Consider the following 27,490-nt stretch of genomic DNA (forward strand, 5'->3'; position numbering starts at 1 on the left):
AGGTTATGCGAGGGGAATAGACATTTATGGTCGATGACAATGCGATTAATAATAGATATCGGGCCCGGTTCTAGACTGCTTTGATTGGGGGGGCAGTAAGAGATGCTGATTGGCATGGTGAGACATGGTGGTGTGAACCGTTAACGGTGAAAAATGTTCCCTTTGTATAAGATTATTTATTTTAACATGTAAAACGTTGTTTTAAACTACTCTGTAGATTTGATGTTAACACGGGGACTACCGACGCAAATTTCAGTTTTTTTGAGTTCCCTGGAACGCAGTCTTACTTCCTGTTGTCTCTCCACCCAATATAAACTTGAAGCGCTTTCTAGTCTGCGGGGGGCTGTCGGAGCATTTGGTGGGGCCCAATTGTGATGGCTAGACGACTGGGTCAGAGCATCTCCAAAACGACAGGTCCTGTGGGGTGTTCCCTGGAATGCAGTGGTTAGTAGCTACCAAAAGTGGTCCAGGGAAGGAGAACCGGTGAACCAGCGACAGAGGAGCGAAGTCTCGCTCATCTGGTCCGATCCCACAGAAGAGCTACTGTAGCACCAATTGGTGGAAAAAGTGAATGCTGCTGTGATAGAAAGGTGTCAGAGCACACAGTGCATCACAGCTTGCTGTGTATGGGGCTGCGTAGCCACAGACCGGTCAGAGTGACCATGCTGACCCCTGTCCACCGCTGAAAGCTCCTACAATGGACACGTGAGCGTCAGAACTGGAGCATGGAGCAATGGAAGAAGGTGTCCTGGTCTGGTGAATCATGTTTTCTTCTACATCATGTGGATGGTCGGGGTTAGGGTCCGATCGATCGAGCATCTGTGGGATGTGCTGGAACAACAAGCTCGATAAGACCCCACCTCGGAACTTCCAGGACTTAAAGGATCGACTGCTAACGTCTGGGTGCCAGACACCGCAGGACACCTTCAGAAGTCTTGTGGAGTCCATGCCTCAACGGGTCAGAGCTGTTTTAGCGGCATGAGGGGGAACTACACGATGTTAGTGTTTATTCGTGGTGGTTTTAATGTTGTGGCTCATTTGTGTATATAAAATTGATATAGTAATATAAATAAGTATAGTAATGTAATAATAAGCCATGAGATTAAGATGATATTTTAATCAATAAAGATCACACTGAAAATGTATTAAAGGATTGCTTTGTGTGAAGTCCTTAAACATTTAAAAATAGTGCTTGAAAACCCACTTGAAAGTCCTTGAATTTTATTTTGGAACCATGCTTCCTGTTTCGTCTGCTTTAGCTTCACTGAACGTTGAGGATTGGAGGGAAAAACCCGTGTAAGTGGTGAACAGCAGACAGGGAAAGGAGGGAGGGGATGTGAGCGGGAGGGCCAGGCCGTGCTGAGCGTTTTCCTTCCTGGGTGCAGCGTTTTGAGATGAGCGACCTCCCTCCTTTGCATACTGATGCTCTCTCTCTCTCTCTCTCACACACACACACACACACACACACACACACACACACACACACACACACACACTGTTTCATTTCTCTGTCTTTGCATATTCACTTCACACACCCCTGCAGCTTGGCGCTCCCACAGACTCGACGTTTTTTTCGCCGCGTCGGTCTCGGGTCACGGCGACGGGTGAAGAAGTGGCTCGGTGATTAATGATCATTTTCTTTAAATCTTTTTTTTTTTTTACACCTCACAACCGCACAAACAGATCGTCTACTCTGGCCTCTCTCAGACGGATGTCTTAGTGTGATTTATTATGCGGCTTAAAGTCTCGAAGCAGGTTTCCTCCACCCCGTTTCAAGCCCTGATATAACTCTAGGCGAAACCCCCCCCCCCCCCCCGGAGCGGACCGAGCTCGCTTCACACCGAATGCGTAATCGCAAAGCATCATCCTTTCGTCGTGGCCGTCGGATGAACTGCATTTCACAAAATAGGAGCAGCAGGAGCGCCGGGAATCCATGGAAGCAACTGCAACCAGACAAGTCTTCAATGTGACTCCCTGAGCTGTTTGTCTGTCTGTCTGTCTGCCATTCTGTCTGTCGCTGCCACTTTCACGACCAAACTCAAAGACAAGCCTCGCATGTTGCCGTTTGAAAAAGACGTTTCCTTTTTTATTATTGATTTCCCAGCATACACCACTGACATGGCTCACCTCCTCTGCAGAAAATCACATTTTTTTTTTTTTTTCCCACAAGTAAAAAAAGAAGCATATATATATATATTTTTTTTAATTTTCACCCCGGCCAAGCTTTTACAATGAAGAAAGAGGGGGAGGAGAGGGGAGAAGAGTAGCGAGGCTCCCCAGTTTGTGCTGATATCCACAGAATTGTGTAAAAGGTTTGATTTATGTTTGGCATTTACTCTCAGGGTAATTAAAAAAAGAAAGCACACACACCACACACAAGCTATTAGTGATACACTGTCCCTTGTGCCCCCCCCCCCCACCCCCCCAGCCCCAAACAAACACGTTCTCAGCGTTTGGCCCCTGGGTCTTGAGGTCAGCAGTAGTGAGATGCCTATGGTCATCAGTGTAGAACAATATTTTTTTCCTGTTTGAGGGCCACATAATTATGAATTAAAATAATAATAAAAATAATTACATATATAACAGCAGGCTACTTTTTTTTGTATTTGTTATATTTTATCTAATATATTTATATTACAATTTGTATTATTATTATTCATTAGTAATAGTATTATTATTTATTTTTTTCCAAGGCAAGTTTTTTTTATCATATTTCTTTTGCAGCAAAAACCTTTTCAAAATGTAAAAAATAAAATAGAATACACCCGGAAGCACCCAGCGGACCACATTATGTTAACCGGAGGGCTGCAACAGGCCCCTGGGCCAGAGATTGCCCAACCCCGAAGTAGACCCGTGTAGTGACAGACCCACTTTTTTTATGATCAGCAGTACAAAAAAATGTCGTCTTGTGCCATATTTGGATATGAAAACTTGCTCTGAATTACACTTCAAATGCATCTTTCAAGGGTCCCCTCTGAGGACCCCCTATAGGCAGGCTCCCATACTGCCGGCCTCCAGGCTGAGCGGGCCAGACTAGGGACGGACAGACCTTATACAGGTGCAGGCCATGCGAAAATAACAGAATGCAGACTAGGACTACACAGCAACACACACACACACACACACACACACACACACACACACACACACACACACACACACACACACACACACACACACACACACACACACACACACACACACACACACACACAAACCGAATGGACAATCTTTGTGTTTCTACTCCACACTCTACATCACAGGTCCTTCTCTAGGTAAATATCACACAAACTCGTTCACTATCACATATAGTGCAATGGGTTTTTTTTGTAGTATTTCGTGTATATCCAAAGCTTCAGTACTACGGCCTCACATCATATCTATAGCTCCACATCTAGAAACTCCTCTGCCAAAAAAACCATCGGCCCGACTACGGGTTATACTTTGTGCTCCGTTTGTGATCCGTTAATGGAGCCGACCACCAACGATATACAAGTACAGTACATGTGGATTTTGTGCAAATTAAAAAGAAACATTAACAAATCCCTTATTTGTTTTATAATTTATTTATCTTTTTTGTTTCGTTCGATGGAGTCGGATGGGTTAAGAGCTGGTTTTCGAGACTCTCGCGCTCTCACGCACGCACCACGCACACACGTTCTGCGGTCTCAGAGCAGAAGTCGGGTGCCGGTTGTAAACTGGCGCTGGTACCAGCGAGAGGTCTGACGGAGGCTGACGGAGGCCGACGGAGGCCGAGCGGCCGCCCGCGTGACGTATGGCTTCACGGGAGGAGTCTGGACGAGCTCGACCGGGGAGGCGGCTCGGAGACTGGGCTTTTGTCTCCGACCCATCTTTGTCATCTTTCCACCGTATTAACCGCTTGGCCCGCGAGCTGCTGCTTGTCTGCCTGTGGCTGCTTGCGACGAGCGTTTCGTTTTAATAATTCGGGGGAAACGCCCGTATGCGCCACGCCGCGTCTCCACTGCGTTTCCGACGGCGATTAAAAATTTACCAAATGATATCGACGCTTCCTCCGAACACATGACTGATTTTAGTGCTTCCTAGTGGCTGAGCCGTTTATGACGTGAGGTTGCGTACCCGTACTCGCCTATTGTGGCTTGCGTAGGGTATGTCACAGGCCTAGATAATTGGGAGCATGCCTGGGGGTGGGTATTACTTGGATTTGATCGATTCCAATGCATTTCCAATTCTTATCGATCTGATCGGCGTGTGCATTTTTTGTTTTTTCTTTCAGTTTCGCTGAATTGTCACACGAGTACATTTCAAGTAGAATACAATGTCAACAGCATAAACCAAATAGCATCTATACGATCCATGAGTTGTTGATTCTGTCACGAATTCCCCGTTCACTATTAGTTAATTGCATGCAGGCTTTGGTTATGAAGCCACGTCCCTAAATCTCCGCTCATTCCAGATCCTGTCACTCCCTCTCGCCAGGCGGTCGTCTCCTTCCCTTCACCTCGGTTCCCCGCCCATCTCCTCATTCCCTCGTTAGTCCCTCAGCTTATTCAGCTCCCGTGCGTTTGGCCGAGCGCTCCAGCATTGTTCAATCCTGGGTTTTTTTGTTCCCCCCCTGACCTGCCTGTTTGTGAGCCTGCTTTCTGGACCTTGGATTCCCCGCCTGCCCCTCCTCCCATTTCTTTGCCTGAGTGACTGATCCTCCTGACCGTGACCTCGTCTGTTTGACTTTAAGTTAACGAAACTCTCCTCGCGGCTTGGTCCGTCTCATTGTCGTGCTTTTGGGTTTGAACCCGCCCAGCGCCAGTGACCGGTACAGATTCGGGTGAATTAGGCAATTTTGGAACTGATTCTCGACACGTAGAGTAAATCAGATTAAAACCACCACTGAGCTGAAGTGGTAGAGTCACAGTGGTGACTCTTGACTCTTTCCCAAAATGAGATGTGATAGAACGGTGATCCAAGGAGCAGAAATTATGGAAATGAAGGAAAGAATTAATTTTGAAACGTAGCAATTTCGGCGATGCTTCTGTAGTGCCGTGGTAGTCGTTTTTTTTCCAAATTCGCTGCTTTAATTCATGTTTTAAAACGTGTGTGAACGCCCACCTTAAAAAGGCATCGCCGCTCCACCGCGGAGGCGGAATTTTTTAATTGACCGAGGAACGTGTTGCTTTCGCTTTTTAATCTCATTATCTCGCCGTTCAGGCGCGCTTTTTCCGCTTTCCGGTGATATCTTGGAGGGTGATCAATATTTTGTTATTCTCTTTGCAGTGGTGTTCCTGGAGCCAAATCAAAAAAGCAGATATAAACATCATCTGGAGCGCAGCGCCTTATGGGTGATGCAGCATATGGTTTGATGATTAAACAGCCGACACCCCTCACAGCCAAATGGAAAAACTCGACTAATTGTGATTTTTCTCCAGGGAATTCATTGATTGAAGCTCAGCACTTGTTTTTGTTTCAATATTTTAGCCCCAACAGAAGTATTACAGTGTTAACATGGTGATCCACCCCAGTTAATATAGCAAACTGCCCATGGTGCCACTCTTCGAATTGGAACCCAGCTCTCCGTTAAAGACCCTGCCTTGCATCCAGACCCACGCCCGGCCCCCTCTCATTTCTCATTTCTCCATGAGCGACAGCTGGATGATGCGGTGCAGCTCCTCCTCCTCCCGCCGCCGCCGGAGCTCCGCCTCCGCCTGCTCGCGGGCCGAGACCTCCATGGCGATGCGGAGCTGCTCGTCGTAGCTGCAGGCGGTGGGCTGCTTTTTGGTGGGGGTGGAGCCCAGGCTGGAGGGGGGGCGGGGCTTGTGCTGGGGGGTCCTGGGGGGGATGGAGAGAGTGAGGAAGAGAGAGAGAGAGAGAGAGAGAGAGAGAGAGAGAGAGATTGAAGGTGTGCACTCTCCCAAAGTCTAACTGAATTCAATCTGGGACCAGAGGGAACCGCTCTGCCAGTCAGTGTCAAGAGGAAGTGGAATTTAAAGGGACGTGTCTAGATCTTTCTTGACACGTTTTGAGATATTCAACATATATTTGGATCATTGGGATCATTTTCAGTCTCACAATGTATGAAACTGATCTAGTATCGAGAGAAAAACTCTTCAGCCGACTGCCCAGCAATGGGTCAATCGCGGCAGCGGCCAATCGCCCCCAAATTTGGATCAATAAAAAATATTGCCACTCGGGTTTGACTTCCAATGATCAAAAATAAGTTTTAGGTCAAAAAACACTGGAGTTTTTCCTCTTTTCAGAGCAATACCAATGAATCATTATCACAGCCTTGTTGTTTGATTGAACTACAGTATATGTTGTGCACTGGAAACCTCCTAAAAGTGCATGTGATCGATAATCTTTGGGGTAGTTTTCTGTTTCTGCATAAGGTTTTTGTAAACAGTTATCTGTATTCTGCTCTGCTGAGTAAATGAGATATATTGAAACATAATGATTAAGATACACCCAGAACACAAAAATGAAGTTAAAGAAGGACATTTTATCTGTCAAATGTTTTCATATATTACTGATTAGTTCATATTTTTCTGCCATTTTGTCATTTTCATTTTGTCCTTTTCTTTCATTTTATCATTGGTTCGGTGTCAGATATGTTATAGATATGGGTAAGGGCTAACTCTAACCCTAACCCTACAGTAGATATGACTAACCCTAACCCTAACCCTGATCTCATTCATTCTGTCTTTTACTTCACCTAACACTAACCCTAACCCTGACCCCAACCCTAACCACCACAAAGAGAACTAGTGACCTGTCCAGACGGCTGGGGTCGCAGGAGAGGGGGTGGGTTCCCGGCTTGCTATTGGTCAGCGCTTCCCAGATGGTCACCTGGACAGGAAGAGGAAACAGGCAGATAAAGGGACAGTATCCTTCCCGTCATTCGATTATTTTTACAAAGCTTTGCGGTCGGCCATATTTCTCATTCCCAGTCGGCACGGAGGCAGCTGAGTGAGTTTCGCTATGAATTATTAACCGTATTAATCTGCCCGGCTCCTGTAATACAAACACACCTTCGTACTCGCCGCTTAAATTAAAGAGAGGATTTACTGAAACCCAGGTTCACTGTGGCAGTCTGTAGAAACACGACCTTAATATTATTTCTACTGCTAAAAAAGTATTTCCTCTGAAGGAAACTAAGTGGGCGTTTCCCAAATCACACACCCCAAGCAGCGAGCAGACATTTTCTTTGGAGGCCCCGTCCTCCGATCGATCTCTGCAAAGACTGTTTTTCTGCCGTCAAAGCAAAGCGGAGGAGAACGGGGTCGGTCGGCAACAGCTATTATCTGCTCCTTTGAAGGTCACACGAACAAAAAATGCAACATCAACATGTTTGCGTTCTTGATCTGCGCTCATCTGGTGTGTTCAAACATCCCAAAGTCACTCACCTTTTTTTTCGCCAGGGAAACATTAAATTTTTGTTGTAATGAAAGTGAAAAAGTGCTCTGCGGACTGAACGTATTAGAAAACTGTGGAAATATTGGATAAATATTAAATATTAAATATAAAAATGTATGTATTGTGTAATAAATGTGTTACTTCAAGGTAATAGACATAGGAATCAGATACATTTTGAAACGAGATTTGAAAGTCTGTGATGAGCGATGGGAGCTGGCCAACATCCTATCCTCACAAAGTTGGGCCACATGTGGGCGGGGTTGGTTGGCACAACAAATGTTTTCAAGCAGCACGGCCTAACCTTTGGTATTTGGGATCTGGCTACGGTTTATGAGTGGAATTGCACTTTTACACCGCTGTCGTAAAACTCGATCCGGTTGAATTGAATGTTCAAAAAGTTTCTGGTTGCTTCATTTTTTGCAACTTTAGCATATTTACGTTGTACCAACCATGAAGGGCCAACATGACTTTAATCACGAGTCGCCTAATTTTAGAAAACATTTTTATACATTAAAACACATTTATTTGTAGCTGAGACCTTAACCTTTCCTTTGCTGCTGGTTAGAATAGTCTAACATAAATGATGCCAGAGAAATATGGCAGAAAGTAAAAAAGTGTGCCAACCAGCGCTGGTCTCCCTTACACCCGGATGGAGCTGGAGAACTGCATGACATCACACCAATGCACTCGGCAGTGTGAACCAGAGCCATTTACTTTGACAATGAGCTCCTGATTTGCTAATCATGTTTACTTTTAGAAGGGTTGAACAATGAGGCAGGCGAAAGTGCTGTTTTTTAAAAGTGGAAATCCGTAAGATCGTCCGGGTGGATTACACTGGAATCCCAAGTCCCAGAATTCAAAATTGCAGTGTTTTTTTTTCCCCGACATAGCAACCCGCTCTCTTTTTTGTGCTCATAGTCACGAAAATTAATCAATTGCATTGTGTCCCGGAGTATGATTGTCCCACTTTTTTTTGTGCTACACAAAACTAAATTGAAACCCATTCATTTGAAAGGGGAGATTTTCTTTAACTTCACAAAGGAAGGGGGAGAGAGGGGCAGATACATTCACTTAAACTAACCGTAATATTTAAGCAATTATTTATAAACGTTTCAAACCCTAACAGTAACTAACAAAAACTACGATTCTGCGACATTTTGTTATGTATCTTGATGTGATTGCCTCATGGGTAAAGTAGTTGAATTATTAAAAACCTGAAAATGAAACAAAATTATGGGTGAAAAACCCCATGCTTGTGTTACTCGGGCTTCATTTGGTCGGGGAATATACCTGCGACAACCCTGAATTTAATAGATTATTCAATAGAAAAAAGGTTAAACCAGCGTCCCGCTTTTATTTCGTGGTTCATCGAAACTCAACCCCATACATTTAAAATTTGAATACATCCATGGACAGTACGTGATGTGTTTAATACGTCCGTACTGAGATTAAGAGAACCTCAATAAAGGCACAACACAACATTTGAGAACCGTTTTGCTGTTTTCTCAAAAATATGCTTTGTCCGCGTCGTTTCCCCCGAGAGCGCGGCGCACCTGGTCGTACTCGGAGCCGACCTCCAGCAGGCTCTGCTGGATGGCGAACTGCAGCAGGTCCTCGTCCTCCTCCTCGCGCATGCTGTCCCTCTGCTTGCCGCCCAGCACGCTGTAGCCCGGCGGGGGCTCAAACACGCACGGGGGGATCTCCCCGGCCCGGCACGACACTGGGAACGGGGGGGGGGAAACGGCCGGTAAGAATAAAACGGGCTGTCGTGGAAATTTGTGCAGACGTGGCAGATGGAGATGGTGTTCAGGCTGCAGACATATATATATATATATATATATATATATTTTTTTTTTTTTTGTTTTTTGTTTTTTGTTTTTTCAAAATCATCGCTTTCCCCTGCTGAAAGTTTTATTTTCAAAATGCGATTCCATCATTTCATAGATTCTCCTAAAGCCACTGTATCTGATTAACATTTCCATTCACTCTAGTGTGTGTGTGTGTGTGTATGTGTGTCTGTCTGTGTGTGTGTTTTATTTTTTTTTCTCTCCTGAATCAGGCTATAACTCAAGGCAGCGTTGTGCAGGCTGCTATTTGTGGCAGGCCAGCGAAACCCCGATGATAAATGATATCTCCGCGCCGGCCTGGGGATTAAATCTGGCTGCCGCAAGTTTGACTGAATGATGGCGGTGAATCGTGCGAAAGTAACTCATGGCCTCATACACAATACAAAAAAATCTATTCTTAACGGTGAAATCGGCTCGCGGCTCACATACGGCTTGAGAGGAATTGCAAATCACTCTATGATAGGCCTAAAACTGGAAGGAGGACATTTAGGGACATTCAGGAAGGAAAAAAGGTGTGTGTGTGTGTGTGTGTGTGTGTGTGTGTGTGTGATTTTACTGGTGGAACTGGAGCTGGAGACGCTGGAGGAGTCGCTGCCCGGGGAGGGCGTCTCCGTCCTGGGGGTGTCCCTCTGTCCGTCCCCGTCCACTGCTTCGCCGTCAACGCGGACCCCCGTCCCCTCCTCGCAGCCGTTCAGGTTGCTGAAGGTGATCCTGGCATTCAGGATGTGGTAGATGGGGATCTCTGTGATGGAAAATAAAGATTGTATTATTTTTATAATTATTATGATTATTATTATTATTACCATCATTATGATTGTCATTATTATTATGTTCATCATCATTATTATTATTAACAACAATAATAATAACAATAATCATCACTGACATTTCACATATATATATATATACATAGGTGACTTCCATGACGTCCTACTAATTTAGTCAACAATGCCACCATCTCAGCCAGCCTCCTTACCTTTGTTATCTTTACTACCGCTTCCCTTCTTTTATCTTTCATCAATCTCTTCTGCAAGTTTCCTCATTTTCAGTTCCTCATTCTCAACCTAAGCCCAATCAGTATGTCACACACTCCTTTCTTCCTCTGTACTATGCACAACCCTTGTATAAAATGATCAACGCCTGCATATTTCGTGACCAACATAGTGCTCTATCATACACTGAGTAGGTCTTTGTTATACCGAAAGTTTTGTTTCTGTTTATAACTAATATTCAAATTCCACTCCTCTTTACACTCTATCTGCTGTTGCAAAATTCCCACAAGAGATCAATCTTTTGACAAATGATAAGTTAGGTTGCCAGTTCAGCACTGCAGTTCCTACCTGGCAAAACCCAACTAACTTGAAGCTAATATATTATATATATAATATATTCAGCTAATATTCACGGTGCACAGCGGGAGGATTATTTGTAAAAAAAAAAGTGTTTTCATGTTTTCATAACCCAACTTATCCCAATTCCACAGGAGCTAGGCTAGTTAATTCCCTCTGCAGCCATTCAGAAATCTAACACCGTTAGCATGTAGTCCCACACTACCCCAGCACTGGACACAGAGATGAAAGTGAATTCCCTCAGAAACTTCAGTGTCCCTGCGAGCTCTCTGTCCACACGTCTGTACCTCTATTCATACACTCATCCCTCCATCCATCGGTCCATCCCTTCATCCATCCCTTCATATATCCCTGACCCCTCTTTCCCCCTCACCTATCTTGATGGGGAAGCCCGGCGGCAGGCGCAGGTTGATGAAGTCACGCAGTTTGGCGAACAGGGCGTTGGAGATGGCCATGAGGTCGATGATGGGAGACACTTGTTCGGCCAGAGACAGAGGATGGGACTCACACAGCCACAGCTTGGCTTTGAACCTGGACAACACACACACACACACACACACACGCACACGCACAGGCACAGGCACACACACACACACACACACACACACACACACACACACACACACACACACACACACACACACACACACACACACACACACACAATACAAGCGGGACTTAAAACAGAGAATAGTCGATTTCTGGTCCTGTTGGAGCAATTATCTCCCTGGCTGGAAAGACACGAAGGAATTGATTGCATCTTGGAGCAACAAATGTCCACAAGATGCTGAGTCGTGTATCAGTCGCAGTGAATCGATGCTGACGTTTGATCGGGGATGCGAACGAACCGCGGAGACTCCAGATGCTCCGTCACTATGCATTATCCACGGAGGTTCAGTGAAAACGGCTGTTGGGATGGAGGGCCCAAGGGCCAATCAGGAGCCTTTGGATGGTTGGCTCAGGGGCCGATTACAGAGTCGGATGGAGGGCTCAGGGGCCAATCGCAAGAGTTGGATGGAGGGCTCAGGGGCCAATCGCAAGAGTTGGATGGAGGGCTCAGGGGCCAATCGCAAGAGTTGGATGGAGGGCTCAGGGGCCAATCGCAAGAGTCTGATGGAGGGCTCGGGGGCCAATCGGAAGAGTCGGATGGTTAGCTCAAGGGCCAATCGGAAGAGTTGGATGGTTGGCTCGAGGGTCAATCGGAAGAGTCGGATGGTTGGCTCAAGGGCCAATCGGAAGAGTCGGATGGAGGGCTCAGGGGCCAATCAGAAGAGGACAGGGGATGATAGGTAAATATATCACTCTCAAGAGCAGATCGTCAAAATACCTTTACACAAACAATGTGTTCTATTATCCTATTATTGTATTTACCATCTAAAACTCTCTTAATACAGCAATATTCATGCTAGATGTTCTACTAGAACATCCAAAGGACATCCAAAAGTCGTTGTATTTATTTAATAGCACGCAATCTTCTCAGAGCTTTTGCCCCCTCATACTCTCCTCAAAGAGCCGCTGCAAGGTTCCTTAGCGCCCTTTTCTCCATCCACAGAGGAAGAGGTGGAGATGTGAGTGCCAGGGCCAGGGTTCTGTGGTGGAGAACACTTCTTACTCATTTTTTTAAATTATAATACGCTCACAGCACGTTGCCATTTCTGCCAAATGGCCATCATCTGAACATAGAACAAGAAGTTAAACCGTAGTTATAATTTTCGACTTCAACTTAATTTCCCCACCTCAGCAACGCGCCCCATGATTGATAATTTTGTGATTTTCACCATAATTAAGAATTACAATATCCTGCTGCCAATTTCTTTTAAAGCCTCCTTCGACATCACATCTTGCATTCGTCGATCCTCAACAAATTACTCAAAAAAGCAGTTTTAGACTTATTTATCTTGCCCCAATGTCAACAACGACCATCAGTACTTCATCACTTTGTCACTCCATCACACTTTAAAAATACACCAACATCATTTTTCCACACCTTCCTTCCTTCTTGAATTACATGATCATCATCATCAACCTACTTATGATAATATTGTTAATTTTTTATAGTTAAGTTACGTTTGGTTTCAGTTTAGGTATTGTACCTGCGTTTACAGTAGGTGTGTGTGTTTCTTATATGAATGTTTGTGAGTTTGATTGTACGTCTGAAGGTGTGTTTGTGGATCTGAATTAATTTCGGGATGTTTCCACTTTCACACGTCACATTATTTCCAGTGCATTGTCCCCCCGGCTGTCCGTTCCGCATCCGTCAGTGTGTCAACTTCTGGCACTTGAGCTCGGAACCCGCGGGGCGCTTAGTGTTTGTCTGCCTCGTCCGTCTCCCTTCGCGGCGTCGGTTCCCCCAGCGTTACCTCTGGGTCTTGGTGGTGAGGTGGCAGGAGTGGCCCACGTCCCTGTGAGCTGGCGACAGGCCGGGGTTAAAGTACTCCTCAGCCGTCAGCGCTGCGGGGTTGGTCACGGGCGGGCACGACATGTGGGTCACCAGGGCCTGGAGAGGTGGCGAGGCGGAGGGGTGGGGGCGGGTTGGTTTGACAGCAACAAGAGGGGGAAAGGGTGGGGGAGAGGTGGAGGAGATTTTAAAATACAAAGGCTAAAATGGCTGACAAAGTTAATCGTAAAGAGGAATGCTAATTCACTTAATTTGTCAATACCTATAATAATAATACTACAAGACAATAGTAACTTGCGCTCAATAGGAGTAGGCGTTGCTGGGTCTAGGGTTAAATGATAATAAAATTAAATTAAAAAATTAAAAATTAAAATAAATAAAGAAGCAAATGGTATCTTTAAAAATACATCAAGACACAGCGAACCCTTTCAGGAAGCTGAAACTGAAGACAGAGGCAAACAGGGAGGAAATAGGAGCCTTACATAGATAGCCATAGCCACAGCCATCATAGATTTTTAATCGGCTCCACCTCTGATCGGCTCTGATGTAAATGTGACACCCAGGTAAAAATCTAAATCAGAAGTTAATGACTTTTTCTTTTTCCCCGCATGGGGGACCATGAAATGTTTTGAGTCTAGGGACCACACGCTCCCCGCCGGGCTCCCAGCCACTCCAGCACCGCTTCATGCCGGGCACCGAGCCGGAGGAGCGTCTCCGCTTCCCCGCTGCTGCCGAAAGACCGGACCGGTGTACACACCGCCCATCCGTGGGTGGATACTCTTTGCTGCTTCAACTGTCGTGTTGGTTCGTTCATGAACGATCCGATTCTTTTGAACGGCTCTTTTGTAGGAACGGAGGAAACCGGGTCTCGCTGGGTGATGAGCCAGTTTGTTTTTCCAAGTTTTACAGTTTTATGGTGTTTGTTTAAGTTGCTGTCTCCTCTACTGTTTTTTCCCCATCACGCTGGAATCAACCAACCAAGTTTTAGACAGAAGAGGCAACCAGGACTCATGCATTCAATATCCACCTCTAGCAGAGGAGGTGATGGTGATGATAATGATGATGAAAAATAATTCTCTTTATAATAGCTGTTTTGTGCCTTGAGGGTGGCAGCATTTAAGAACATTAAGAATAAGGATGATGATAACTTTAGATAGTGACTGCTAGAGGGCAATTTCAGTTTTTATGTATGTTTTTCCTACTTGTTTGTTATTTATTTTATTTATGTTATTGGACATCTTTCGTGGACAATTTCCATCTTCTACCTGATTTGGTTTGTATACCATATCATACAGACAGGTAATGGGCAATTTCCTTCACTCATGCACAAAATAAACATCAATCAGTGTGTCTGTCTCTCTGTGGTGCAAGAAGTACAAAGAACTTTTATTACTTAATTAAGTACCACTACCCTGACATCAAATAATTCTAGCGCAGTGGTGCGCACAGAGCATTTTAGGGGCAGGGAGAAATTCATCATCTAAAGAGAAGCTGGAGGCCTGCAGGACAGGTGGTGTGATGGGTTGTCACAGGTTGAAGTCCACATGTTGCTATCAAATTACCGCCATTGTTTCATAAATCAGATGACGGGAGGAAACATCAGTCGTTAACTCCCCGTGGCTCAAAGAGATAGGCTGCTGTAGGAGGGCTTTGGGGTTGGATGCTTAGAATGCAGGACCCAAAAGGTGAGTTTTAAAGTGTCCGGAGAGCAGGGCCGAGCCTGAAGGACGCCTGGTGGCGTTGACCTTTTATTTAATCCTCACTTATGTAACCAACCGATCATGGTTCCCCTGTTATATTTCCGTATAATTAGTTATTGCTGTGTCTGCAGTTCTCCAGCATGCATGAGGCCGCACCACACTCCCTTCTTCTCCTATTTGTCTGTAGAGATAAGACTTTGGCAGTTCCGCCTGCCACACACCACCCGAGTGGCGTTTTCAGGGCCGTCCGACATAGAGACACAGGCGATGGAGTTGATACCACACAAGTTTATTGTAGAGAGTGGGCTAGGTGGAACAAGCCCAGAGCAGATAGACAACATGTCATCACAAGCGCTCCTCTGCAGTGCGTGTGTGGAGATGGGGGTTTTACCTGTTGCTCGTTGATTACCTCAAAAAGCAACAGGTATGCAGCCACGCTGATCCTGGGCTCAATTACCGAGACCCAGGACAGGTGTGGCTGCTCAAACCACACCACCCCCACACCACAAAGACAATGTGATACTCCTTTGTCTCCAGAGAAACCTTTAATTGACAGGTGCATACATTTAGGGACATCTAGAAAAACTCCTTTCCATTTCCAGTTACTGCTTACAGTATCTACTCGCAGACAATGGTTCTCTGTTTCTCATACAAAGAAACAGTCTTATTAATGTCTTCTATCTTGCACATGCACCAGGATGTACACTGCGCGGTATTTTTTCTGAACAAACACATCATGTATTGTGTTATTTTATATTGTCAAATCCCCATCAGTATGGCGACACCCAACTCTTTAGGCACGCCTTTGGCCTATATGTATCTCTGTTAACGCAACAGCTCTTGACACTTCTCTGGTGTACCCTGAGGGGTGGTAAAATGCCCAGTTGTTATCAAATTGACTGTAACGAATTGGCGCTTTACGAAGTGGTGCTTTGACTTATTTCTCTGCACTCATCCATGATCTCAGCCAATGAACCGGCAGGCTCTGGAGGTGGCCTGACCCAGAGATAGAATCTTCAACAGTGTGATGGTTCAGACGCTGCCTTCCAGCACTTCCCTCACAGGTCCTGATTTTTGTCCGCAAAGAGATAAGTGGTAGAATGAGGACTGAAGTGTTCGATGACAGGTGATCTTTTGAAAGCCCGCAACACAAGTGCTGGTTTAAAAGTGCCCGGGGACCAGGGCTGAGGCGGACCAGGGGAGGCGACCTGGTTGCATGATGGTTAAGACGCTGCCGTCACAGGTTCAAGTCCTGGTTCTTCCATTCAAGTCCTGTTCTTTGAATCAAATGACTGCTGGACCCTACCAACTTCTATTACACTCAGTGGCAGAAAGAGATAAGTCATTGGAAGACAGCATCTGAACCTTCACGTCACCAAGTCACCTCCACGCTGAGCCCTGTTCTTCGGGCACTTTTAAACTCGCACTTGTTTTGCCGGCTTTCAAAAGCTCACCTGTCATCGAACCCTCAAGTCTCCCAACACTTATCCACTCATTCATTCTCATCCAATCACTTATCTCCTTGAATCACTGATTGTTATGAATGTCTCCTCCAATTATATGATTAAAGGAACAGGACTAGGAGGGAAAAATTGGCACTTGAACCCGTGACTGTTTTAGACTTCAGTCTAAAACCCATTTTGGGTATTATGCTTGATGCTGTTTTAGAACTAGATATGGAGGAATATATTTTATCACAGCAATTATGGGAAATTTTATACAATGTCAATTACAATACTTCATATTATCCAATTAAAAAGAATCCTGCATATTGAACTGTCACCCCTGCTGATAAATCATGGTGAATTTGTGCAACAAGCAAATTAAATATATAATAATAATAATTCTTTGCATCACAAAGCTCATGATTCATGACTAGCTTCCTACTCACGCTGTTGTTGGGTCCGACATGCTGCTCAGCAATCCCCAGGAAGTTCTGCAGTGGGGTCTTTCCACCTGCACAGAAACACACAACAAAATGTAGAATTTCTTATATTCTTTGCACAAATGAAAATGAACGTTGCTGCTGTCGGATATTCAAATGCACCGACATAAATAATGAGCAAAAAGGTTTGACTCATAGCAACCACGTGAAATTACAACTGCCAGACTTTCAGCAACCTCTCTCTACAGCTACAGCTACTGAAATGTAAAATCTGCAATATAAGCCCTTTTTTAACCAACTGCTAGTAGCGTTGAGAGAAGTAAGTATGACAGATGAAGAGGGTTTCTATCAAATGGATGCAATGGTCCATAAAACTTCCATGAAGGCTCTTAAGGAAACTTCAGTGCGTTGATCAGAACGGCGTCGCAAGATTGATTCTTCAAATTTTTGAACCGTATTGCTCATTAGTGTTTCTTAAAGAAACAGAAGCTGAACTCTATATCTAAAAGTGTATCAATTAGAGTTTAGAAAGCCAACATGTGAATCTCCTGTGAGGCAGGGATATTACAAAGCATACTTGTGCCCCACTCCATACTTCAAATGGGAGCTAATGGATAAGCAATTAGCAGTTAATTAAATACACCGCCAATTGTGCTGCAGTAGCTGCGGATAACGGTGTTCTGTTTGGTCAGACAAGCCAAGTCTGGATATTGACATTTGGCCAAAGGCTGATCTGCTTGACCAGCCTTTGGCCACATGACTTATGGCCGATGTCTCTTACATTTAGTAGGTTTAGCGCTCATCCCTACTGGCGGAAAGGAGCTATCTGATGATGAGATGCAACTCATCAATGGTAGACACCGCTCTCTCTACATGTATAATACAATACACTTTGTGTATATAGTCTAGGGAGAAGTAAAATACTTTGTTGACAGTTTTCTGCAACCTTCTCTGATAGGCATCATTGGCATTGGCAAACTGTACCAGCTTATTAAGACAGTATTTGAAGTGACGGGTAGTCTGCTTGACTGTACTCTCAGCCTATTTATGTCAGCTGAGCTGTTCTGAACTGTTTTCAGATTTCAATGGACCCTCAATAACTCCATGGACTCAATGGGCTGTAAATGGACTCTCCTAATCCATTGCTGTTATCAGTCAACCGGCAATCACCCGGTAACCCACGTCACACCGACATCAATGACTCTGACACAAACTTAACATTGCACACGCCAAAACTGTTGACAAGGCATTTAACTTCTCTTTAGACTAGACTAGAGTACAACCAGATGAACCCATTGGAGCCATTATCTATATTATTTAGATACTTCAAAAATTATTTCGATGGCATTTCCTTCCAACTAATTTCAGAAGTACATTTTCACAGTTGACATTCTAAAAGGCTAATGGAGATGTTTATAAGGGGACTGCAATGGAGGCCAGTGACTTCCCCGGTGCATGTCACCCCGTGCACAGATGGGGATCATGGCCAAGGGGAGGTTTAGCTCCAAGAGGATCGTGTGACTGCTGATCCTGTCTGACAGCGGCAGCCCCGGAAGCAGGAGGGTTGCCTGCTAATCTCGTTTGATTTATGATCTGAACCAGAAAACGAGATGTGGCTACTGAATGAATGTTCAGGGCTGTTTGCCAGAGCCTGGAGGTGATCTTAACATAACATCTTGATCTTAACGCTACAGAGGGCTGGCGTGCCAGTGGCTGACATTTACAGAAATGCCTTAATGGCTTACACGCTGCCACCCAGTGGATTTGCAAAGAGAGCAAAGAGAAAGCAAAGAGAGGTGAATCGGGGGAAACTCCCAACATTGAGCTTCAACTAAGGCTACAGCTGTAGCTGTGATACAATATAATCCCAACGCAATAGACAATATCATTGGGTTAAGAAACAAACCATTTTAGGGATGTCTTTTCGGGATATAGCTACTGTGAGGTACCTTTGGGCTTGGTCTTATTCTGGTCTGACAGGTGGTCCGTTCTGGTCCTGGTGATGAGCTCTACGTTTGATGCTCCATAAACCTAAGGGGCAAAGCGGGACAAGGAAGGATTTGGTATATTTTCCCAAAACAGCCTTTGCGGATTTCAATGTACAGTATGTCAGGATAACGTCAAATGTTTCACTGCACCACAAACTATGAGATGCGGAATTGATTACACTAGCATGTAATTCTATGTTTAAAATGTTCTTTCATATCATCCTGATTATCCATAATAAAGGATAAACAACCGATTCAGACAAGTTTAGCATGGCTTCTTAGAGCAGATTGCTAATAGGGACCAAAAAAATGCCACTTTGAACTTAAATAGTTCAAATGGGAGTCGTTTCTGAGTTCAGGATTACAATTTTATTATGAAAATTTTGTTTATTGCCAAGGGCACCCCAGGAAGAGGGAGGGAAGGGAAAGGAACGCTATAAAAGCCTGCAGAAGAGCGTCCAGACGGAAAGCAGCGGACCAGAAGCTGTCTGTTTATATTTGTGACTGTAAATCAATGATGCAGAAAATAGATCTATTTCTGCCTCCCTGTGAGTCTGTACAGCGTGCGCTCAAACCGCTGGTGACAGATGCTCCCGGTTGTCCGGCACTTGTCTCGCCATCGATTCCCCTTTACGGAGCCGCTCCAACACGAGCAGTCATCGTAATGCACCTGTCTGTCTCTTGCTTAGGGCCAAGGGTGACTACTAGATACATGCATGGCAAGTACATTACAAACCAGAGTACATTTATACATGAATAGATGCAAAGCCATACAGGCTATGTGGCTTTTGCATGGCTTTCCTCAGCCCAAAATAATTGTGTTGTTAGTCTGTAGTAAACACATAGACGCACACATGCATGCACGCACGCACACACACACGAACCCAATTCAGAGGCCTGGAATGACATCATTTTTTAGCAATAAGATTGTGGTCTGTGCGCTCTACCTTGGCTTCGTATCCGTTCACCATCTCCGTCTTCTCGCTCCTCCAGCCCAGGATGCCCGTCTTGTTCCTGGAAGACAGCGCAAGTATATCTCCGTTCAACTCCTTTTTTTTTTTTTTGATACTATTAATATTCCATCTGCGATGTCGCCTTATATTACATCACATTACAGTACATTACATTACCGGGAATGTTGTCCAAATGTTATGCATTAAATAAGTGCATCTTGGAATAAAAACAGCTCCCCGGGTGATGTCGAAACGCAGCACAGAGGTTAATAAATCTAAGCTGAGGTAAATAAAGGCACTGATGGGCTCAAGGTACATCTACTCTCCGTATATGCACCCAGGGGTGTAATCGATCTCTTAATGTGTCCCTGGAACTGACTCTGTCTTTCTTTACTCAAGATAAACAATTCATGATTAAGTAATTGATGAGAATAACTTGTTGTTTTTTATTTGCTCTTGTTTTGAGTTGGATTTCAGCGCAGAGGAACTTGGAATGGGGTTGCGCTGGTCACCGAGACAGAGCGTCTCGCCCTCCGCAACCCAAATTGATTTTTCTTTTTGTTGGGGGGTAGGCAGGAGTGCTGAGCGAGGGAAAAGCGCAGAGGTGACACAGAGGTACAGTGTCAGAGAGAGAGATAATGTAGACACAGAGATATAGAGAAAGAGAGTTACAAATAAATGTTGATTACTCATTCTCTCAAGATACCCACCCAATGCACTCGATGACTTAGTTCGTCATTCTCTCTCTCTCTCTCTCTCTCTCTCTCTCTCGCTTTATCTCTTTCTCTTTCTCTCTGAGTTTTATCACTTCCCGGTGACTGCGGCTCTTTCGACCGCTTCATCAATCCATCACTCAGTTTCGCCATACCCTATCTTTCAGCCTTCGCACTTTCCTTTTTGCTGTTTTTTTTTGGTCTTTTGTGTGCTTCGTGTTTGCTTCTCTCCCTCTTGCCCTCTCTTTCACTCTCATCCTCCTCTCTGTGGATGGATGACAACCCCCCACCCGCTACCACCACCTCATTTCTCATCCCCCTCTTTCTCGCTTGAGTCTTCCATCTCTCATCTCACTCGCTGAATCATACTTTTCCTCTTTCCTTCTTTCTTATCTGTGTTTCTGTTGCCTCTATTTCCTTCATGGCTGTAACACCTTGCTCTCTTTCTCTCTCCACAAATATCATCTCTGCCCCTTTTTTTTAATCCTCAGGAGAAGCAGTCTGCTTTGCTTTGTGATTTAATGTTGTATCAGTGTTGGGACAACATTTTTGGATTCGTCTCGCTGTTTGTCTGGCTCAAGCTCCATCTGTTCTGTCCATGGATTTTTGCTGAACGTCTCATTTCTCTTCCTTCTTTACTTTCTCAGTCGGTGTCGGGAGTTATATAACGCAGTCGAGAACCGTTTCTTTTATCTTCCATATGCTGGGCTCTGCTTCAGACAGTGACGGCATTGGGGTCATGAAAAAGACATCAAACCTGGTGTAATCACCAGCGTCTACGGTGATGCAAAATGATGGGAAATTGATCTTAGAAAAATGTCTTTAATGGCTTCTGTCCAACTGAGAGAGGTAGATAATGGTATTGAGACAACAAAATGTAGCATCCCACACCTAAACAAAGCTATTGCAGAATTCAAAAGAAACAACAGAGGTTATTTATTTGGAAGTGTGAGACAGCACAGTCTCAAAACCTCTTCCTAACCCATATGTCTTTATAACAGACCACTTGTGCCGCTTCAGTAAGGACAGAATTTGACAACCAATTTGCATCCTGTGCACCTATTGGCGATGTTTGTGTTCACATACATAATATTCTAGTTATTAAAGGGACATGCAAATACCCAGAATATGTATGTTTGTGTGGCAGATGAGGGGGCATGGTTAAGCTGGAGTCAGCGGGCTACAGCGCGGGCTTTGTCCCGCACTGGCGCAGCTGTTCTGACTCGGCCGATCAGCCAGCTGCCTATGATTGGTCGGAGTCGGCTGGGAGAGTTTACTTAGGTGTTGCTTGTCTTGCAGTGAGGGCACGTGGTGCAGGATCCTAGGGCCTGCGGACCAGATCGCAGAATGGACCGTAAACGCACACAAAGAACTCTGATTATTTATTTTGTTTACGTTTGGCCCGTGAGCCTTTTTGTTTGTTTACTGAATTTACAATAAAAACCCAGCTGGTTCGGCACTTTACTGCCACTACGTCTCCGTCTCCCTCCATTAACCCGTGTCTGTGGACGGAACTATCCACTAGTGGGGTCTGAACAGGGACTATGGAGGTAGGCAGAACGGAGGGCAGCTCACTGTCCCTGCTGGAGCAGATGATCGCCGCCCTCGCCACCATGCAGGCAGTGCAGGCTCACCATTTTGAGGAGATTGCGAGGGACCGGGCGCTGGAACCGGGAGGCGATGGCGGCGCTGCTGTGGGGCCAGCGGCGGATCCATGGCGAGGAATGTCCAATAGCCCCCCTTCTGGATCTACAGAAGATGGGGGATGATGATGCCTAGGCGTTCCTCGCCAGTTCCAGATCACGGTGGAGGTGGCTGGGTGGAGCACTGAGGAGACAGCGCTGTGCCTGCTCCCCTTTCTGACGGGGGAGGCGCAGCAAGCGGTGTACGGCTTACCAGCACCCGGCCGCCGGGAATACCACGCCATCAGGAGGGCGGCCCTGGTCTGCATGGGGAGGACACTGGAGGGACCGCGCCTGAGGTTCCAGGGACTGGACTACGCCACCTCGGGCCGCCTACCAGCCTGGTCCTGTGATGCCGCAGGACGCCTTCTCTCCTTCCCATGCTGTCCCCGCTCTGTCCCCGTTTACTCCCAGGACGATGCCGCAGCGGGCCCACAGACAGCTGCTCAAACTCCTGAGTAGGGGTGCTGGCGCTACGGGTGACCCGATCACATCCGGTGGGACTGCCCCCTGATGGATCAGACAGGTGGTTCGGGTCGCTGGTCTGCCAGACCCTTCCCCTGGTCAGGAAGGGACTTACAATGTACCGTTAAGAGTACAAAGGGGTAGACATCAGGCTTTGCTGGACTCTGGCTGCTCTCAGACGATGGTCCAGCAAGGCCTGGTTTGATCCGGGGCTTAAGTGGAGGGGTCACAGGTGGAGATTCAGTGTGTGCATGGGGATATTCACACGTATCCGGTGGTGCAGCTCCAAATTCGTTAGGAGGGGGCAAAGCATAAGGTGAAGGCTGCGGTTAGTTCCCGCCTGTCGCACTCCCTGATTTTGGACACGCATTGGCAAGGGTTTGACGCTTTAATAATGGAGGCTGGGGAAGTGCGCTCACGGTCTGTAGGGAAATATTGGTGAGTGTCGCTTGGTGTCGCGTAGTGGTTGCTGTGGGGTTGGGAGCGGAGGAATCCCCTCAGGCGGGCTCCCCAGTGCCATCGATCGCCACCCTGGACGATTTTCGGTTGGAGCAGTTGCAGGACGATACGCAGGGCCTTTAAGGTGTAGTTAAAATCGATAGCGTATTGATGCGCCTAGACGCCGCGCTCACTCACCCATACTTTTTGGTGATTAGGGACAGGTTATATCGAGTGAGCTGTGACACTCAATCAGTGGAGGAAATAACCCAATTGTTGGTTCCGAAAAGCCACTGGGAAACGCTTTTCCAGGCGACTAGCCATAACCCGATGGCCGGTCACCTCGGACACGATAAAACACTGCAGCAGATAATGGCCAGCTTCTATTGGCCGGGCATTTGGCCGGATGTGCATAGGTGGTGCGCCACATGTCCCAAGTGCCAATTAGTCAACCCTCGGGCTACACTAACCGCTCCGTTGAGGCCCTTCCCACTAGTCGAGGCGCCGCTCGAAAGACTCGGTATGTACCTGATCGGACCATTAGCCCGCATGCCCGCGGGTATCGTTATGTGTAGTTCATGTGGATTATGCAACCCGGTACCCCGAAACAGTGCCCCTGCGCAGTTTTACAGACAAAAGTGTGGCGCAGGCTCCTTTTCAGGTTATCTCCCGAGTCTGGATTCTGAAGGATATCCTGACCAACCAGGGAACTTCCTTTATGTCACGTACACTGCGGGAACTTTATGGGCTGTTGGGCGTCCGCTCAATTTCGGACCAGCATGTACCACCCCCAGACCGACGGTCTGGTGGAATGGTTCAATAAGACGCTGAAGAACATGGTTCATAAGTTCTTTCATGACGATAACCGTAATTGGGATCAGTGGTTGGACCCTCTGTTGTTTGCAGTGCGGGAGGTTCCCCAGGCCTCCACAGGATTTTTCTTCTTTGAACTCCCCTTCGACAGGAGACGCTGGGGGTGCTAGACCTTATTAAAGAAAACTGGGCGGAAGGGCCTACCACAAGTAAGAACGAGGTTCAGTAAGTTCTGGACCTGCGAGCAAAACTACACGCAATGGGGCGCTTCTTACGGGAGAATTTGCTCCGGGCTCAGGAACATCAGCGCAAACTCGGACAATTTGCACTGGGAGACAAGGTGTTAGTGTTGCTACTTACATACAGTTCTAAATTACAAGGGGTTGATTATGAGGTTTACCACATTAACCTCCTAAAGGAGTGGAGGTTCCTCAAACGACCTGTCCCACGTGGCCTCCTTACAGCAGTGGTTCTCTGATGTCTTTTACCCCTGCCAGGCCGTTCCTTATACACCACTATGTGGAGACGACCCCGGGGGTTAAAGTGTGCTCCTGGCCATACTGCCTACCCGAACATAAACACAAATGGTCACTAATTCTGTCGTGCAGACAGAATTAGAGACCGGCTGGACCTTGGGGTGATAGAGGAGTTTACAAGGACTTGTGCAGTCCCATCGTGCTGTTAGGTAAGCCAATTGGGTTGATCCGGTTCTCTGTAGACTACTGAAAGGTGAACGCGGTGTCAAAATTTGACGCGTTACCAATGACCCGGGTCGACCAACTCCTTGACCGGTTGAGCACAGCTCATTTTTTCACTGGATTGAGTAACGAGCTACTGGTAGATTCCCTTCTCTCCAAAGTCCAAAGAAAAGTCTTCTTTCTCCACTCCACTGAGGGGTTGTACCAGTTTGTCACACTATCCTTCAGGTTGTTCAGGGCCCCAGCCACTTTTCAGAGACTCATGGACCGGGTCCTGCGTCCAGATGCAGCAGATGCTGCTGTTAGCCTACCAAGATGACGTAATTATTCATAGCAACAGCTGGGAGCATCACATGCAGCATGTGGGCACAGTGCTAGAGTCCCTGATGTGGGTGGGGCTCACTGCCAACCCTAAGAAGTGTGTGGTTGGTCGGAGGGAGGTACGGTATCTGGGGTACCACTTGGGAGGTAGACTGGTCCGACCCCAGATTGATAAAACCATGGCGGTTGCAAACAGTCCGAAGCCCGAAGACAAAGAAAAAGGTGGACAGCTCCCCGGCCTAAGTCGGGCGGTGGGGATCTGTGGCAGATGAGGGGGTGTGGTTAAGCCGGGGTCTGTGGGCTACAGCGCGAGCTTCGTCCCACACCAGCACAGCTGTTCTGACGCAGGCAATCAGCCTGCTGCCACTGTTTGTTAGTAGTCGGCGAGGAGAGTATTCTTATGTGTTGTTTGTATTGTAGTAAGGGTGCGTGGTGCAGGATCCTAGAGCCTGCGGACCAGATCGCGGAACGGACCCTAAACGCACTTAAAAAACTCTGATAATTCATTTATGTTCCCATTTGGCTAGCAAGCCTTTCTGTTTGTTTACTTAATTTATAATAAAAACCCTGTCGGTTCGGCATCTCACTGCCACAAAATCTCCGTCTCTCTCCCCTAAACCGTGTCTGTAAACGGAGCTGTCCACAGTGTGCTTATAAAAAAATCTCATTATTATAAGTGATCCTGATTCCAATTACCACCTGAATGGTGATATGACGAGATATGTTGATTACAGTCAGTGTTAATTATTCTTTTACCTATTGTATTGATGTGAGGGACATTGCAATTGTTTTATCTATCTATCTATCCATCCATCTATCCATCTATCTATCTATCTAGAGCACTGAGGCTTGTGGAAACCTTATCCCAAAAACTGTATAAAGTCCCTCATGTATAGAGGGACCTCAATGAAGCAGCTAGTTAGTCTATCCTAGTTAAGGTCTGAGGGAAACGTTCATATCTGGAATGTAACGTGTACGCTCTGTGCCCCCCCTGACCTCTCGAAGGCGACGTTGCGGGTGTCCAGCTGCGTGGTGACCACGGGCGCTGACAGCCTGGCCGCCACCTGCTCCTCACTGGGCTGCAGTGCCCCCAGCAGGCCGAGGCCGGCGGCGGTACTGCAGCCGTTGCTCCGGCCGGGGGAGGGGGCGGTGAGCGATGTCACGCAGAGGGTCTCGCAGAACACCAGCTGTCGGTCGTGGTCCACCTCCATCACCTCCGCCTGGGAGTCTGGAGGGGAGGAAAGGGAGGGGTGGGGGGCGAGGAGAGAGACGGGAGGGGAGAGGTACCAGAAAAAGGTAAAGGTGAAGAGTAAAAGAGAGGAGGGTAAAGGGAGGGACAGAAAGTGAAGAAGAGTTTGGTGGAATAGAGGGAGGTAGAGAGGAGGGAGGAGAGGTGGAGAGAGGGAAGGAGGGGGAGTGGATAGAAGTTAGAGGTGAAGTTAATCATCAAGACAAAGAGAAAGAGAGAGAGAGAGAGAGAGAGAGAGAGAGAAAGAGAGACATCTGGGAGCTATGTAGTGGAAAGAAAGATCTCCAGAGAGGTGTGTGTGTGTGTGTGTGTGTGTGTGTGTGTGTGTGTGTGTGTGTGTGTGTGTGTGTGTGTGTGTGTGTGTGTGTGTGTGTGTGTTTGTGTGTGTGTGTGTGTGTGTGTGTGTGTGTGCGTTGCCAGGTTGGACAGGAGGAGCAAACAGAGAATTCAGACAAGTAGGTCAAAACGTCAAAAGACAGAGAGAGAGAGAGAGAGAGAAAGATACGGATCGCTGTGGAAAGACTGACACAATGTGAGAGAAGAAAGGATGGCGGGAGGGAGGGAGGGAGGGATGGAGGGGGGGCCTTGTTAATATAAGATAATGTGAGAAAGTAAAGGAATGAAAAAGAGGAGTGAAACACAGTGGAAAGCGGCCAAGAAAAAATCACATGGAAAGAGATGGCGAAAGAGGGGAAAAGGAGAGAGAAAACCAATGATATCATCCTGGAAAGTACTGGAAAGTTGGACGAGCCGAGGACTGGGAGGGGGAGAAAGGAAGGGGGGATGGACATATCACTCACACACACACACACACACACACACACACACACACACACACACACACACACACACACACACACACACACACTGACACACACACACACACACACACACACACACACACACACACACACACACACATTCACACACTGACCCTGTCCTCTGAAGATGAAGCTGCGATTGCCTCTCTGCCAGGTCATCTGCTCGAAGCCCATGAGGGTGGTGTCCACGCGCAGACACTGGCCACTCTTCCACACCCGGTAGGTGTCGCTGGGGCAGATACGAGACACCAGGGGCACTGGGATGGGGAAAAAAAACAACAACAAAAAAAACAAAAAAACAAACAATAAAACTAGGATTGAGTTGAAAATGAGCCAAATTATGGCCTGATTAATGAGATTTTCTGCCGTAGCTTCACCCGTAATGAATCCTGAATTTCCACCGGGAGAATTAATAAAAGTCTTAAGTCTTATCCTATCTTATCTAAATGTGGGGGAAAGAACAGAAACTAAGCTATGCATCAAATATCCAGGGGAATATAAAAGTATATCTTGGCAGTGGCGCTGAGGTCATTAACGGCAAAAAACCCACAATGAATCTACAACCGTTCATATTAAATCAAACAACATCCATTACGACGGTGTTTTATTTCACAGGATGCTGCCTGTATATTTATGTCCTCTACATTACAGCAGAGCACATAAAAGCTCCCCTATGATCTAAAAATAAGGCGTAGGCCTGTTACAGACCCTTCGCAGGGCAAGGCGCGCAACAACGCTAACAGCAGCGCAAGGGCCGTTTCTCACGTTCTTGCGTAACAAATGCGTG

The 27,490-nt window shown here is 46.4% G+C and overlaps 1 protein-coding gene across 1 annotated transcript in view; it reads right to left on the minus strand.

Moving 5' to 3' along the window:
* Positions 1 to 5,472: 5,472 nt before the first annotated feature.
* Positions 5,473 to 27,490, minus strand: part of ankrd13b (ankyrin repeat domain 13B) — a gene marked incomplete at its 5' end in the record, with an annotated part of 45,866 nt that continues 23,848 nt past the window's right edge. Inside the window, 11 exons of the mRNA XM_080007085.1 lie at positions 5,473 to 5,802; positions 6,740 to 6,816; positions 8,937 to 9,103; positions 9,787 to 9,972; positions 10,953 to 11,110; positions 12,940 to 13,076; positions 16,569 to 16,633; positions 18,512 to 18,593; positions 19,498 to 19,564; positions 25,630 to 25,861; positions 26,817 to 26,960. Of these exons, the coding sequence (XP_079863211.1) occupies positions 5,601 to 5,802; positions 6,740 to 6,816; positions 8,937 to 9,103; positions 9,787 to 9,972; positions 10,953 to 11,110; positions 12,940 to 13,076; positions 16,569 to 16,633; positions 18,512 to 18,593; positions 19,498 to 19,564; positions 25,630 to 25,861; positions 26,817 to 26,960 (1,517 nt within the window). The 3' untranslated portion in view covers positions 5,473 to 5,600. The remainder of the gene's footprint in view (positions 5,803 to 6,739; positions 6,817 to 8,936; positions 9,104 to 9,786; positions 9,973 to 10,952; positions 11,111 to 12,939; positions 13,077 to 16,568; positions 16,634 to 18,511; positions 18,594 to 19,497; positions 19,565 to 25,629; positions 25,862 to 26,816; positions 26,961 to 27,490) is intronic.

This window comes from Zeus faber (assembly GCF_960531495.2).
Source record: "Zeus faber genome assembly, chromosome: 9".
NCBI lineage: Eukaryota > Metazoa > Chordata > Actinopteri > Zeiformes > Zeidae > Zeus > Zeus faber.